This window comes from Mesoplodon mirus (assembly GCF_964341445.2).
Source record: "Mesoplodon mirus genome assembly, chromosome: 11".
Lineage (NCBI taxonomy): Eukaryota > Metazoa > Chordata > Mammalia > Artiodactyla > Ziphiidae > Mesoplodon > Mesoplodon mirus.
This window is the reverse complement of record NC_138987.1, coordinates 93,748,577-93,765,740: the sequence shown is the minus strand read 5'-3', so window position 1 is coordinate 93,765,740 and position 17,164 is coordinate 93,748,577. Positions and strand designations below refer to the sequence as shown.

Sequence of the window (17,164 nt, the reverse complement as noted above, 5' to 3'; positions counted from 1 at the left end):
AACATAGCAATTATGTTGTTATATTCATCATATACTTATCACTTTTTTGACTCTTATTTCTAATTATTTTTAAACCATCCTGTTGTGAGTCATTTCATTCTTTTTTGCAACAAGGCAAAAAATTCTCTCACTCCATGATTTTAAAAAGTTCACTTTAATATATTCTTTAAATCTTTCCTGGTTTTCAACACTTATAAATGATTCCTGACTCACAGTTCAGATAAGTTACAAATGTGTACACTTTGAAAAATTCCTTCAACTACCTAAGGCTCCCTGCTTCTATTGAGGTCTTAGAATGAGACCACTAGAAACCTAAATAATCTTCCAAACACAAGAATATAAAGTGTTTTTAAAAATCTGAACAGGACTTCCCTGGTGGCACAGTGGTTAAGAATCGGCCTGCCAATGCTAGGGACACGGGTTTGAGCCCTGGTCCGGGAAGATCCCACATGCCATGGAGCAACTAAGCCTGTGTGCCACAACTACTGAGCCCGCATGCCACAACTACTGAAGCCCACGTGCCTAGAGCCCGTGCTCTGCAACAAGAGAAGCCACCACAATGATAAGCCCGCTCGCCACAACTAGAGAAAGACCACATGCAGCCTAAATAAATAAATATTTTTTAAAAATCTGAACATACACAACATTGTAAATCAACTATACTTCAACAAAATTTTTTTTTTTAAATCTGAACATGATCTGAATAGAAATTCCATGTTTATGTACTATAACTTTGTCTTCTGTGAATACTGGGGTATAGCATACATGCAGTAGGTTTTCTCCTGGTCTAGGGTCAGCAAACTAGAGTCCACTGGCTCAAAAAAAGTTTTACTGGAACACAACCTTGCCCATTCCCTTAGCTATTATATATAGCTTCTTTCACACCACAACAGCAGAAGTAAATAGTTGCAACAGAGATATGGCCCACAAAGCCTAAAATATTTACGATCTGGCCCTTCACAGAAAAAATTGGCCAACCCTGTCCTGGTCTACAGATTTATCAAATGAGCTTCCACAAACAGCACCTGGGAGGTAGGTAAGTCTGAACAGGATGACTCTTTGTCACATTAGGTGCCCAGCACATTACAGGATGTTTAGCATCCCTGGCCCCCCAGGAACTAAAATGCTAGTAGTACTCCCAATCCCGGTGTTAACCAAAATTCTCCACACATTTCCAAACACTCTGGAAGAGAATGGAAGCACTATCCCTGGTTGAGAACCACTGCAAAACTAAATTAGCTCAGAGTAAAGAAGGAGAAAATACAACCCATAAATTCTAAGTGCCACCAAGATAGATGAGAAATGTTGTTACCTTTTTTAAAAGCAAACTAAAAATCTATTCTTCTTCCCCTTTGACAGTTAAGCCAATAATATGCTCACTTCTTAATAAAATTAGGTTTTGTAATTTGATCACTACATCAAGATATCACAGGGTTGACTTAAAGTTTAAAAATAAATTTATAAGGCAATCTTACCGATTTGTTCCATCCAGATTTGATCTGTGGATGAAATTAAGTTTTGCGTCTGCCCAATAAAGCTTCCGTTCCTCATAATCCAAAGTCAGTCCATTTGGCCAGTAAATTTCAGTGTTTATTATAATGAAGCGACTTGAACCATCCATTCCAGCACGTTCTATCTTTGGTACTTCTCCCCAGTCTGTCCAGTACATGAACCTAAAAATCATGAAAAATAAACCCATGACATAAGCAGGTTAACCACCAAGTATCTTATAATTATCGCTATTGGATAAAGAAAGCTCTCTCAGGAACACTAAAACTGAAACTCCTGGAAACTGTTATCGAAATTTTAATCATCTATCTTTTTGCCACCATGATGGTAATAACTGATTCAAGACAAGCATCATCAGGACGCAAGAATCATCTGATCAAAGTTTTTTTGGCAAAAAGGATACCTTACACTGTCTCAATGTATCTCCCCACAAATTACTTATTAATGACAAAGGGGAAAATGGTAACTTTTGAGAAAATAAACTTGGTGGACACCACCTTAACCACATCATCTAAATTAACATCATCATCATCAACAACACTGGCATCATATATGTGATATGCTGGGAAGAACATTCCATCTTTTTTTATATATAAATTTATTTATTTATTTTATTTTTGGCTGCATTGGGTCTTCATTGCTGCACGCGGGCTTTTCTCTGGTTGTGGTGAGCAGGGGCTACTCTGTTGTGGTGCATGGGCTTCTCACTGTGGTGGGTTCTCTTGTTGGGAGCACAGGCTCTAGGTGCATGGGCTTCAGCAGTTGTGGCACACGGGCTCAGTAGTTGTGGCTCGCGGGCTCTAGAGTGCAGGCTCAGTAGTTGTGGCGCATGGGCTTAGTTGCTCCATGATATGTGGCATCTTCCCGGACCAGGGCTCGAACCCATGTCTCCTGCATTGGCAGGCAGATTCTTAACCACTGCACCACCAGGGAAGCCCCCATACCATCTCTTTTATGTATATTCTCTTACATACTATTTCTGCCCAAAAATGCATAACCTGAATAAAATTATTAAGGAAACAGAGAGTACCAAATTAAACAACATTCTACAAAACAACTGCCTTTGAAAATATCAATGTCATAAAAGTCAAAGAAAGGCAGATGAACTAAGCTAGGTAGGAGGAAAATAAAGAGACACAGTAATGGACTTCCCTGGTGGTCCAGTGGTAAAGAATCCACCTTCCAATGCAGGTGACGCGGGTTCGATCCCTGGTCGGGGAACTAAGATCCCACATGCTGCGGGGCAACTAAGCCCACATGCCACAAACTACAGAGCCCATGTGCCACTAGAGAAGAGAATACCCACAAGCCGCAACTAGAGAGAAGCTCCAGCAGACCACGCGGTAATGAAAAAGATCCCGCATGCCTCCACAAAAAGATCCCACGTGCTGCAACTAAGACCCAACGCAGCCAAAAAAAATGAAGAAAAATAAATAAACAAAGAGAGACAGTAACTATATAAAGTGTATGATTCTGTACTGATCAGTTGGGGAATATGCTACAAAGACGTTATTGGGAAACCCGGCAAAATTTGACAGCATGTCAAATTCTATAATAGAAATGTACTAATGTTAATTTCCTAAATATGATCATTGTACTTTGGTTCTGATATTTCAAATAAATCATGACCAAAAACTTCCCTAATTTGATTTTTAAAATACTAGCCCATACATCCATGAGGTTTAATAAACTCCAAGTATGATAAACCCAGAGATACACAACCATACACATCAGTTAAACTGTTGAAAGACAAAGAAATCGAGAGCACTAAGAAAATCAACTCATCACTTGCAAAGAAACCACAATATAACTAAGAGCTGATTTCTTATCAGAACAATGCAGGGCAGAAAGCAGTAGGATGACACACTAAAAGTGCTAAAAGAAATTAAAATGTCAACCAAGAATCCTACATACAGCAAAACTATCTTTCCAAAATGAAGGTGAAATAAAGACATTCCCAGATAAACAAAGTGAGAGAATCTGTGGCATGTAGATCTGCCTTACAAGAGATACCAAGGATATTCTTCAGGCAAAAAAGAAGTGACCTAGATGTTAACTCAAATCCACATGAAGAAGCAAACAGTACTCATACAGATAATTATGTAGGTAATTATAAAAGACAGTACAAATATATTTTTCCCTTTTCTTCTCTTAATGGATTAAAAAGACAACTGCACAAAAAAGTAATTAAAAACTTGTTTTATTGGGCTTGTAACATATAAAGGTGTTATATATATGGAAATAGTAGCATTAAGAAAGGAAAAGGGAAGCAAAATTGAGGCAAGTTACAGCACAAACTAAAGTCACAAGAAGAAATCAAGAGTACCAGAAATGGTAATATGCAGGTTAATATAAAAGGCTTATACATTTTTTCCGCTATTCCCTTAGCGTCTTTAAAAAATGCAAGACTTCCCAGTTCCCAAAGTGTCTTATATACAAAATAACCTTACTAAAGACTAGAAAAGGAACTTCCCTGGTGGCGCAGTGGTTAAGAATCCACCTGCCAATGCAGGGGACATGGGTTCTAGCCCTGGTCCGGGAAGATCCCACATGCCACGGAGCAACTAAGCCCGTGTGCCACAACTAACTACTGAGCCTGCGCTCTACAGCCCGCGAGCCACACCTACTGAGCCCGTGTGCCACGACTACTGAAGCTCACATGCCTAGAGCCCGTGCTCCACAACAAGAGAAGCCAGCACAATGAGAAACCCGTGCACCGCAACCAAGAGTAGCCCCTGCTCACCACAACTTGAGAAAGCCCGCGCCCAGCAACGAAGACCCAATGCAGCCAAAAAAAAAAAAGACTGCTTAAAGTGATTATTATGACACAGTATTAATGTTTATAACATACAGAAACATAATATATGACAACAGAAGCAAAACGGACAAGGAAAAACATAGATCAATACTGGAGCAAAGTTTCCATATTTTATTGGAATTAAATTAGCATTAATCTGAAGTCCATTGTGATTAAAATAGATATTATAATCCCTACAACAAATACTAAGAAAATATCTAAGAAATTATAGTTAAGAATTCAACAAAGGAATTAAAATGATACCCTAGAAAACATCTGCTTAATAAAAACGGAGGCAGTTAAGTTGAAGCAAAGTAACAAGAAAAACAAGACGTAAGGAAAACAAAATGACAGACATGACTACACTCAAGTAAATAACAACATTAAAATATAAATGGATTAAAGATTCCATTCAAAAAAGAAATTGTCAGAGGGCAAAGCCAACAGCTATTTGGGAAGGAAAAACTGACAGGACTTGGCTTGAGGAGTGAGGGAAGAGCAGGAACTGAGGATGATTTCTAGGTCTCTGGCCAAAAAGTGATGCCTTAAAAGAGGTAAATATTAATACAAATCAAAATAAATACACAGCTATTAAAATAAAAGATGTTCAACCACATACCACCTACTGGTATGAATGTCGTATTTCGGATATCACCGTAACAGAGAAATGTTCTTTTGTTGTAACTGTTCAATTATAAATTGTATAATTTATAATTACAAGTCCTTTAAGTGTGGTAAAGTTGGATTATAAGATAGTGTAGCAGTGATTTAGACCACAGATTTCAGAGCTCAGTTCTGCCACTTCCCAGACACATGATCTTGAGGGAGCTACTTCACCTCTCTGTCTCTCATATTCCTTATAACATGAGGATTCAAAAACAGATCTACTTCATAGGGTTTCTGCAAGAATTAAAGCAGTTAATATATGCAAAGCATGTAGAAGCTCTATATATGCTTTAGCTACTGCTGTTTATGTCATAAATCCCTTGTTTGTGGCTTCTCACTTTTAGAATGAAGAGCAAAATCATTAACATAATCTTTAACTCTGTACTATCTGGCTCCTACCCATCTCTCCAGTTTCAATTAATGCCACTCTTCACCTCATTTATTATATGCCAGGTACCACACTCCCTGGCAGTATAGGGCTTTCTCTCTACCTATTATCTTCCTCTTTCAGAGTTCCGCTTAAATCATGTTTCCTCTACAAGGCCTTCCCTTAAATCCCAAATTAGGTTATACCGTCCCTCAAAAGCTCTCAGACTACCTTATATTCATAGCATTACAACTATCAATATAATTATTTGCTTAATGTTTACTGTTTATTACCTCTAACTTACACATTTATGTTTCATGCAATTTCTGGATTAGGACAAGATTTTTAAAAGTAAATGAAGGATAAATTTTCCATCTTCTGATTTGGTAAAGTATTCCTTTTGCTAAGGAATACAAATACCTCATTCTTAATAATGCTATATTACATGAAAGAACTCTTGTCTACAACAGCCAGCAGAAAAGAAATAATACATTTGAAGAATAAGTTGGCAGAGAAACTAACTAGAGATTTCCAATGATCACAGACTGAATTTGGTGGCAGCGTTTCATTATGTAGTTTGACATGCTAATGTCATGTCTCAGTTGCCTGAGTGCCAACTGTTTACAGGTCATTCTATCAGTAAATATTTTAGCAACGTTCCAGCTAACAGCTCACCTCTGGTTTATTTTTCACAACGTTAAAAATAAGAAAGCTGGAATGAATTTATGATAAGAATTTAGATCTCTCACCACAAGAAGAGTTTTAAAAAGAGAGCAACCAGTCAATGACAAAATATTAAATCAACCCATGCACCTTTTGATCTTTTATTATTGTACAATCCAAGTCCAAGGTCTTCCTAGCCTAATTTTTTTTCTTTTTTCATATTGAAGTATAATTGACATATAACATCACGTATGTTTAAGATGTACAACATACTGGTTTGATACAGATTTATATATTGAAATATTATTACCACCATAGCATTAGCTAACACCCCTACCACATCACATAATTATCATTTCTTTTGTGCAGTGGGAACAATTAAGATCTAGTCTCTTAGCAACTTTGAAGTTTATAATATAGTATTGTTTACTATAATCACTATGTTGTACAATAGATCTCAAGGACTTATGTATCTACTAGTTCTAAGTTTGTACCCTTAAACAACACATCTCCAATTCCTCCAGCCCCCAGCTTCTGGTAACCACTATTCTACTCCGCTTTTATAGGTCTGGCTTTTTTAGAGCCCACATCTAAGTGGTATTATACAATATTTGTCTTTCTTTGATTGACTTACCTCACTTAGCATAATGCCCTCAAGGCCACCCTATGTTGCCACAAATGGCAAATTTCCTTCTTTCTCAATGGCTAATATTCCATTGTATATATATATATACTACAACTTCTTTATCCATTCACCACTGAAGAACACTTAGGTTGTTTCTGTATCTTAGCTATTGTGAATAAAGTTGCAATGAACATAGGACTACATGTATCTCTTCAAACTCCTGTTTTCATTTCCAGCAACAGAAATCGGAACTGCACAGGTCCATATATACGCGAATTTTTTTTCAACAATAAACACTACAGTACCACACAATCCATGGTCGGCTGAATCCTTGGCTGTGGATCCTCGGATACAGAGCAACCACATGTGTACAGAGGGCCAACTATAAGTTACATGTGGATTTTCAACTGCACAGAGGGTCGGCATCCCTAACCCCTGTGTGTTGTTCAAGGCTCAACTGTATATCCAAAAGTGGAACTGCTGGATCATATGGCAGTTCTATTTTTAATTTTTTGAAGACCTCCATAATGGTTTCCATAGTAACTGAACCAATTTACATGCCCATCAACAGCGTACAAGGATTCCCTTACCTCCACACCCTCGCCAACACTTACCTGTCTTCTTGATGATAACCATTCTAACAGGTGAGAGGTGATATCTCATTGTGGTTTTGCTTTGCACATCCCTGATGATTAGTGATATGCAGCACCTTTTCATGTAGCTAGTGGCCATTTAGATGATTTCTTTTGAAAAGATCTATTTAGGTCCTCTGCCCATTTTTTTAAATTGGATTTTTTTAAAGTTGTATGAGTTCTTTATATATTGTGGATATTAACCCTTATCTAATATATGGTTTGCAAATATTTTCTCCCATTCTGTAAGTTTTTGTTTTGTTTTGTTTTGTTTTGGGGGGACAGTTTCCTTTGCTGTGCAGAAACATTTTAGTATGATGTAGTCCCACTTGTTGATTATTGCTTTTGATGCTTGTGCTGGTCTAAATTTTTTCACTTTTAACTGTGAGTCCTTTCACTGTTTTGGATCTCTATAATGAGTAGGAAAAAGAGGGGTTGGGAAGATAAGCTGAGTATCTGTGTTTATCTTTTCCCCATCAGCTATTATTCCCATAAATTAAGTGCTTGGTTGAGATGTAGTCTTATGCATATGGGCAAAGAACCACCTAAAAATGACAAAATCATGTAGAAGCTTTCTTCAAAAAAAAATTGAAATTTAAACCCTATCTCTACCAAAATACACAATTTCTCAAACTATCTTTAATTGTTAAATGCATATATCATGTAGCAACTCAGAAGCACATTTACCATAAATAAAGCACAAGCAAACTTTAGAATCCCTTGTACAGGCTCCTTCCACTATCTTGTTTTTAATTTTGTACAGGCAGTCATGGCTCTGCATGGTTCCAATACGTGTGAACTTCACTTACCACAGTTTAGTTAAATAACATCAGTCCCCGCTCAACATGGTCAAATTTCACTTACCATGGTATATGAACTGCAAGTACACAAAGTACAAATTTCACTGCCAGCTCCACAAATCACTATGTAAATGACAGGTGTGTTTGATGATCAGTGATCAAGCACAGCCTTCTTTCAAAGTCTATGACTGGCCTCCACCCATCTGCTATTCAGCTCACACACAGACAGCAAAGTGCATAGCTGTGCTGCCTCCTTGTACTGATAAACCCATGTAACATTTTATGACAATGAATTATCGAAAGGAAATTGGCCAAGAAAGATGAAGGTGCAGCAAAGAAATGAAAAGCAGTAACACAGGAAATGAAATCTGAATTGAACATAAATGGAGTTATAGAAAAAACAGCTGACCATGGGAACGTTGACACCACTGCCATTCAAGACTCCACACAGATATGCAGCCAGGAGAACTCAGTCAAGGCCAACTTATCAACATAAACGAGGAAAAGTGGTTGAGACAAAAAGGATAAAGCCACCCCAGAGTGATGCCGGCAAAGACTTCACACTGAAGGGACTCCCTCAGGTAATCCACAACACTGAAAACAAAAAAGCCTAAATATTCTGAAAGCTTGATCCAAACACAGAAAGGAACACAACAATTCACCAAGGCATAGAAAAGATGTTTGTTCCGTATAGTAAGCTATACAAGGAGAAGACGGCAGCACACTCTGCTCAAACTACTTTCAATAATATTTCTAATGTTTCAAAGTATAGTATATAAATAAATACTAGTTTTATGTTTCTCCATTTCCCTATACATTTACAGCAGAGAGTAATAATTTTTAATGTTGTGACAAAAAATTTTAAACGTCACAAAAGAACTGTTAATTTATATACTAATTATTAAGATTGGTTTGTACAGTTATGGCTTTGTATGGTGTTGCACGTTTTGGTGTTTGTCGAATTTTCCTCCGTAGGAAAAGCTTTTTTTTGGATTAACCATTATTTCATTTTCAGCAGTTCACTTCAATGCAGCTAGACTAACACTGAGCACCTACCAAGTGACAAACATCCCTTGAGGTATGGTTCTGGCATTCAAGGAGTTTTCAGAAGAGACAGTGTTCAAATATAAGAGATACAAGAGAGGTAAGCGTGACCTCACTGCTCTGATAGGAACAGAAGAGGGGCTGTGAGTCCAACCAGACGTAAAGACACCTGAGTTGCACCTTGAAGGAGGAGCAGGTTGGTTTATAAGAAATCAGGAGAAAATATTACAAACTGTGTGTAAAACGTACTACATGCATTCCAATATTATTACATCATAAAATGAAAGGTTTGAGATCAGGCTAGAGAACAAAGGCATCAAATCTCACAAAGAGCCATACACCTGTACTCAGGAGCTTAAACTTGACACTAGAGGTATTTGGGAAACCACTGCTAAGTTGGATGATTTAGCGGAGGAGGGATGACATGGTCAAACTTGTACATTTTACACAGATCACACTGGCAGCTTACTAGACTTAAATGAAGAAAAACACAGATACTAGTTAGGAATCTATTTCAATTTTTCCAAGTGAGAAAGGATGAGGAGACAACTAAAGCAAATGGGCAATGGTAGTAGAATAATATAACAGAAATATTCATTTATATAAAGAGTAAGGGCCTTTCTTTAGGCCTAGCCTAAATTCCTAGTTTCATCACCTCGTGTTCCCTACCCTGAATCCTATAGTTAGAGCCCCAAGTTGACAAACTGTTTCCTTCCCCTAACAGCCAACCATCAGTGACTTGGTATGGTACTCTGTTCATAAAGGCTGTGAAGCCTACTTAGAGCTGTGGGGGGAAACTCAGTGATTTTTAGTCAATGACTTCTACTAAGAACCCAGGGGAATGAGCTAATGCAGGCCTGCCTTTGTTGACCCTACTCTAAACACAGCGACTACAAGCTCTTTCCAAAAGACACCCTGAGTTTTTTGTCCCTATGTTTTCGCACATACTATTTTACTCCATCCTAATTTAAAAAGCTAATAACCGGGCTTCCCTGGTGGCACAGTGGTTCAGAGTCCGCCTGCCGATGCAGGGGACACGGGTTCGTGCCCCGGTCCGGGAAGACCCCACATGCTGCGGAACGGCTAGGCCCGTGAGCCATGGCCGCAGAGCCTGCGCGTCCGGAGCCTGTGCTCCACAACGGGAGAGGCCACAACAGTGAGAGGCCCGCGTACCGCAAAAAATAAAAAAAAAAGCTAATAACCACCATCAATAATTAACTCACAAAACTGCAGCTATTACACATTAACTTCTACTGAGATAGCTACAAATAATCATAAAATTAAACAAAATATATGAGGCAGCTGTTCTAAGAACTGAAAATAAGGCAGCACGAGACCACAAACCATGAGACAAAGGAAACTCACCAGGTGAGCTCCAAAAATCACCCTGATTCAACCTGGTGACAACTCCCCAACCAAAGTGTGGAAAGCTGAAACTGAACTTAGGAACAGTGGTCTCAACAAGCTTAAAGAGGCAGAGAGAATTTGGGGCAAAGAAAAGACTGGAGTCTGCAGGGCCCCAAAGAGGAGAAAGTCACAATGGTGGGGGGGGGGGACTCATGGGGGATCCCCATGAGTCCTTGGACCAAGAACCAGGCTGTGCACGCACAGGATCCTCAAGGATTATCAGGTTGAGAACAGAACTAAAATGCCAGAAGTCAAGCAATGCGGGTGGTCTTACATGTTCTGCCAAGACAGAGTAAAGAGCATCAACACCACCCTGGACATTCGGCTGAGACACCTCAAAGGGCTGAATCCAGACCACACCCTAGGGCAGTGCTTCTCAAAGTGTGATCCAAAGATCCCTGGACAGACTTCCCTGGTGGCTCAGTGGTTAAGAATCCGCCTGCCAATGTAGGGGACACAGGTTCGAGCCCTGGTCCGGGAAGATCCCACATGCCGTGGAGCAACTAAGCCCATGCACCACAACTACTGAGCCCACATGCCACAACTACTGAAGCCTGTGCGTCTAGAGCCCATGCTCCGCAACAAGAGAAGCCACCACAATGAGAAGCCCGCGCGCAGCAACGAAGACCCAACGCAACCATAAATAAATAAATAAAGTTAAAAAAAAAAAGATCCCTGGAGATCTTAGGAATCCTTTCAGGAGGTCTACTGGGTCCAGACTGTTTTCATAATATTGCTAAGTTTTATGTATTTATTTAGCCTTTTTCACTTTCATCCTGGAGGTTTTTCATGGATACATATAAGGTGTGGTGAGGACTTCACCCTGATGGCTCATGGAATGTATACTTATTATATTTTCCATAAGCTTCTAAGGTAGCAGGGTTTTGGAAATAACTATATACATGTTCCGAGATTAACTCAGTTCACAGCACTTTTGCATTCTTACTAGCTACCTTTGATTATACCTGCTATAATCTCTGTACCTCATTATCATCTAAAAACTTGTTACTTTTGAAGTCTTGAAATTTTACTGTGCCCAGAGCAAAAACACATCAAGGAGCAAATACACTGCTTTGTTTTACAATATTTCTTAACTTTAAGTTTTTATTTTAAACTGTTTTTGTTTTGAAATTTACTACTATTCTATTTGAAAATAAAAGAAAATTTACTTATATTTGTCTTGTATTTAAGAATGGACCATTGGCTTAAAAAGGAGAGATGAGAAAACTCACTTCTTCGACCCAAAGCTATACTGTCTACATTTAAAGATGTTAAAAAAGATGATACTGATCTATCAGAGAGAGTTCTCTGACTCTAAGAAGGGATGAAACCTACTCCAAGACCCTGAGCAAAACTGTAAATGAAAAAGTATTACAAAAACAATCTTTCCATTGGCTTATACATGTTATCTTTTTGTGAATAGTATTATGGTTCCAGTTAAGCTGAGGCATTGAGACAATCATTCAGAGTTTAAAGAAAAATGAATTGCATAGTTTAAATGTAAATATGACCTCATTAAAAGCCAAACAATGTTTATTACAGCTTTCCAGCTGGAGAAACTCACAAAAACAGAGACTCATAAAGCTTTCTCCAGTTAACATTACTGAATTCCTCCAGAGGAAAAGCCAATAAAAGAAATCATAGTGCCGCCAATTCCCAAAGCTACAGTAACACAAAATTTAAAATTTAGCTGCAAACATGAAGACGGAAGTTAATGTCATCTAAGAAAGTGTGCTTTTGCCTTATATATGACTAAATTTAAGGATATGGCCAGACTTATTGTTTTGTTTGTTCATCAGGTGTCAGTACCAACTAATCATCAAAGATCTTCTATGTGAATGTTTACAACAATAAATGTAAGTGGTGCTGAAATATTCAAAGTGTTGAATAACTTTTTTGAATTGCACAGATTACCCTGAACTACCTACCTGTGCTGATATCTGCACTGATAGTCCAAAAGCAATGGTGGGTACGACTGCAGGGAGTGGCGACCAACTGTACGAATAGTCACTATATTTATTCTTCACCACATACAAAAGAAAAGTCTGTCTCAATGAACACTGACATTGCTAAGGCAGACAATTATTAATTTCATTAGAGCTTGACCTTTGATTACACGTTTAATATTCTGTGTGACAAAATAGGAACTACGGAGAAAGTAGTTTGGCTGCATATGAATGTAGAATGGTTGTCTTGAGAAAAAGCACTTGGCCAACTGAGCTAGCTGCTTTTTTCATGGAACACCATTTTTACTTAAAAAAAAAAAATGAATGACAAACTATGGTTAATAAAACTCAGGTGTCAGGCAGATACTTTCTTGGAAATACATGAAATGACCTTGTCACTTCAATTTGCTGCCACTAACAAAATCTGAGCTTTCTGTGTTCAACCTGCTGTAGTACATTATATACATCTGACAAAGGACTTATATCTATAATGTATGAAGAACTCCTAAAACTCAATTAAAGAACAACCCTATTAAAAACTGGGCAAAAGATCTGAACAGACACATCAACAAAAGACATACAAATGGCAAATAAGCATACAAAAACGATAGTCGACATAATTATTCATCACGGAAATGAACATTAAGACTATAGTGAGATATCACTACAGATCTCGTAAGATGGCTAAACTTTAAAAAATGGACAGTACAAACTACTAGCAAAGGTACAGTGCAACTGAAACTCTTGTACACTGCCAGTGTTAATGCAAAATGGCACATCTGCTTTGGAGGACCGTCTGGCAGCTTCTTACATTAAATATTCCCATAAGATCTAGCAACCCCACTCTCAGGTATTTACTCAAGAGAAATTAAACGTGTATTCACACAAAAACCTGTATGAAAATGTCTATAGCAGATGTATTCATAGTCACCAAAAACTACGGAATATTCTTCAAATGGGGAATGGATAAACAAACTATGGTACATTCGAACACCGGAATACTCTCAGCATTAATAAAAAGAACAACTGTAATAAAAATAAAAGTGCAAAAAAAAAGGAAAACTATTTTAGCTGTTAGAAGTCAGAATAATGGTTACTTCTGGGGGAAGGAGTACAGCATGAGGGGACTTCTAGAATGCTGGTATTGTACTGTTTTCTTATCTATATGCTGCTCACATTGGTGTGTTCACATTTATAAACTTAATTTGCTTTATATATATATAATTTGCACATTTTCTGTATCTGTGTTATAATTTAATAAATGTTTATATTTTTAGGAAAAAAGAACCACTGACATACACAATAAAGACATATAAACTTCAAATGCTTTACGGTAAGAGAAAGAAACTGGATTCAAACACTACATGACATGATTCCATTTATGTTACATTCTGGAAAAAACAAAACTGTATAGAGTCAGAAAACACATCAGTGGTTACCTAGAGCTGGAGGTGGAGGGAAAGGTTGATAACAAAAAGCCAAGAATATATTTTGGGGGGTTGTGGAATGATTCTATATTTTAATTATCGTAGTGATTACCCACATGTACACATATTTGTCTAAATTCAGAACTGCCCACCCAAAAAAGTGTAAATTTACTGTGTGCAAATTTTACTTTAACTTTTTTAATGGGTAGAAGGCATCATTTAATACTTCACAAAAGATACATAAATGGCCAATTGGCACATAAAAAGATGCTCAATCTCATCAATCACGAGGGAAATGAAAATTAAATCAGTAATAAGGTATCACTTCACACCCACTAGAATGGCTAACATTAAAAAGACCAACAATACCAAGTGCTGGTGAGGATACAGCAACTGGAACTCTCATACACCTGCTAGTATAATCACTTTGGAAAATAGTTTGGCAGTTTCTTACAAAATTAAATGTACACTTAACCCTACGAACCAGCAATTCTAGTTCTAGGTATTTACTCAAGAGAAATAAAAACATACCCACACAATGATCTGTACATGTAAGTTCACGGGAAGTTTTATTCATAATAACCAAAAACTGGAAATAAATCAAATGCCCATCAATAGGATGATAAACAAACTCTGGTATATTCATAAAATGGAACACTACTCAACAATGTAAAAAAACTAACTACTCACATATTCAACAACAAGGATGTATTTTTCTAAATAATGGTAAACAAAAGAAACCAGACTCAAAAGAGTACCTACAGAATGACTCCATTATTTGAAGTTTTAGATTCAGCAAAACTAATCTATAGTGACAGAAGTCAGATCAGTAGTTATTGTGGTGAAAGTAGGAGCTGACTTGAAAGGGACTAAGGCAGCTTTCTGGAGTGATGTGATAAAATGGGTTTTTTTGGAGGTAATGGTAGATACACACATTTATCAAAACTCATCAAGCTATAAATACTAAAATATACATATTTTTGCATATAACTTATATCTCAAAAAAGTTGCTTATAACACAAGAATCAAGAGACTATTTTTAAAGTTAGTGCAAAGGTAGCTTCTTTTCTGTAGAAGCCTTTCCTAGCTTGCCTAGACAAAGTAGAGTTACTCCCTCCTATGTGCTCCTATAGCTTGTTTCACTGTGCTATAATACTTATCACAGTTTGTAGACAAATTATGAAGAACTCATATGGGCTGACCATAAGCAATTTGCACACTATCAAATGGATATAACAAATAAGTGCCATTGTCCTTCCTGTATAATATAATTTACACAGGTCTCACAATTGCCACTAAGTTTGTCTAAAGAAGCACTAAACTTACAAGAACTCAGTGTCTAGTTTATGGTGTAATAAAAAGTTGTCACAAATGAATTAGTCAGCTCAACAAGAATTTTAGTAATAAATAAAATTATATGTATGCCACTGCTCAAAGCTAATAAATAACTATTCCAGTACTCAACCCTAAGAAATATATCATGTCATGTTACTTCACGGATCACACTCAGGTAAAGGCTTCAACTACAACAAATGAAACTGAGAAATCTGTCAGGTGAGAGTTTGATAAAAATTTAGAATTTTTAATTGAAGCTTGCTGGTATTTTCATTTGTTCAAATATTTAAAATTGAAAGTAATAAATTTCATCTATAAATACTGAACATTTGCATTTGTTATTTAACCTTTGAATTAAAAACTCATTACATACATACTTAATACAGAAAGGGAAAGAAGAACAGGCAGCAGAAAAACACAAATATTTTATAAGTTACCAAGATACTATTTAATTTTTTTAATGTACTGACCACCTATCAGGAGCTTAGCATCATGCTAATCATGGTAATACAAAAATAAGCAAGGCAAAACTACTGTCCTTATGAAACTTGCAATCTAGGCAAGGAATGATTAACTATATCAAGAGAGGTATGAACAGGCTGCTATAAGAGTACTGGGAATTGATACCCAATCAAGCCAGTGAATGTAAGAGTTCTCAACAAAAGCTCACCAGAGGAAGTAATACTTTTATTTAGGCAGTTGCCAAAATGGGAAACAGTGTTCCAGGAAGAAGACACAGCCTATGCAAAGAACATAAGAAGTCATGACATATTTGAGAAATAGCAAGATCAGTAGAGCTGCAGGATACTGTGTATTGTGGAGAACACAAGGCAACAAAAGAAGTCCCACAGATGGGATCTATTTTGCTGTGCTAAGAAGCTTGGACTGCATAGCCTATAAGGGATGAGAAGTTACTAAAGACTATTAAGCACAAAAGTAAAGTGCTTATTATCCTTTTACAAATTACAAAAGATTATCCTTTTACAAATCACTGTTGATAATACTGAGGGACTGACTAGAGGGGGAAGAAATTAGAGAAAGAGAAGTAAGGCACAAAACTTCTCAGATATTCCAAATGAGAGCTGATGAAGATAAAAGTTGAGAGATGGATCAATGAGGGAGAAGAAAGATAAAGGACAGACCAGGATGGCTCCCAAGATTTGGCAAATGTGAGTAAGTCCATATTGATGTCATTCAACAAAATACGGAATAGAGATAGAGGGGGCAACATGCTGAGTTCAGATAAAGATGAAATGAGCACACTGACATCACTGTTCTTCCTTCTATACCCACAGAACCAGCCAAAAGAGTAACAAAAAAAATAGTGTAAAAATTAAGGAAGAGTTGGACAGAAAAGTAAATAAAATAAAAAGGATGTTACCAGTCAATGCAGTTGGACTAGAGTAACAAGGCAAAAGAAACTACAGTTAACAGTTGCATATGAAACCAAGCCAACCCCAAAGTGTAAGCAAGAGCCATGCCACATTCTAAGAACATGATGCGACAAACGTTAAGGTAAAATCTAACTATAAAGAGCCATGGGTCCTCAAAAACATTTTCTTGCCATAAAATTTGTTTTGAGAAAGTTTCTAAAATCACTGGGACTAAAGCCAGTGAAAAAAATTCTGACTTAATGAAAGTGAAAAGAAAAGGGTCATGCAGAATGCACACATCCTTCGTCTTCCTCATCCCTGAACCAGTTCTGTTTTACTTTGGTTAGTAGATTAGGCTTTTAAGTGAAGAAAAGGTTGGAGAATTCAATAATATCTATTTCCTGATAGAACTATCATAACATCCTACGGAGAATCCCGAACGAACTTTTTAGCCAACCCAATACAAAGAGAAAAAAAAAACTGTGAAGAAATCTGCTATACTTCCCGTGTTTTCCCTCTCCTTGATTATTTGTGTTAGTATCATATTTTAACTATACGCGGTGATTACTGGAA

The 17,164-nt window shown here is 37.2% G+C and overlaps 1 protein-coding gene across 1 annotated transcript in view; it reads right to left on the bottom strand.

The window, feature by feature from the left end:
• Positions 1–17,164, bottom strand: part of LRP6 (LDL receptor related protein 6) — a 179,060-nt gene that overhangs the window by 103,355 nt on the left and 58,541 nt on the right. Inside the window, exon 3 of the mRNA XM_082636519.1 lies at positions 1,476–1,673. Coding sequence (XP_082492645.1) covers positions 1,476–1,673 — 198 coding nt within the window. The remainder of the gene's footprint in view (positions 1–1,475; positions 1,674–17,164) is intronic.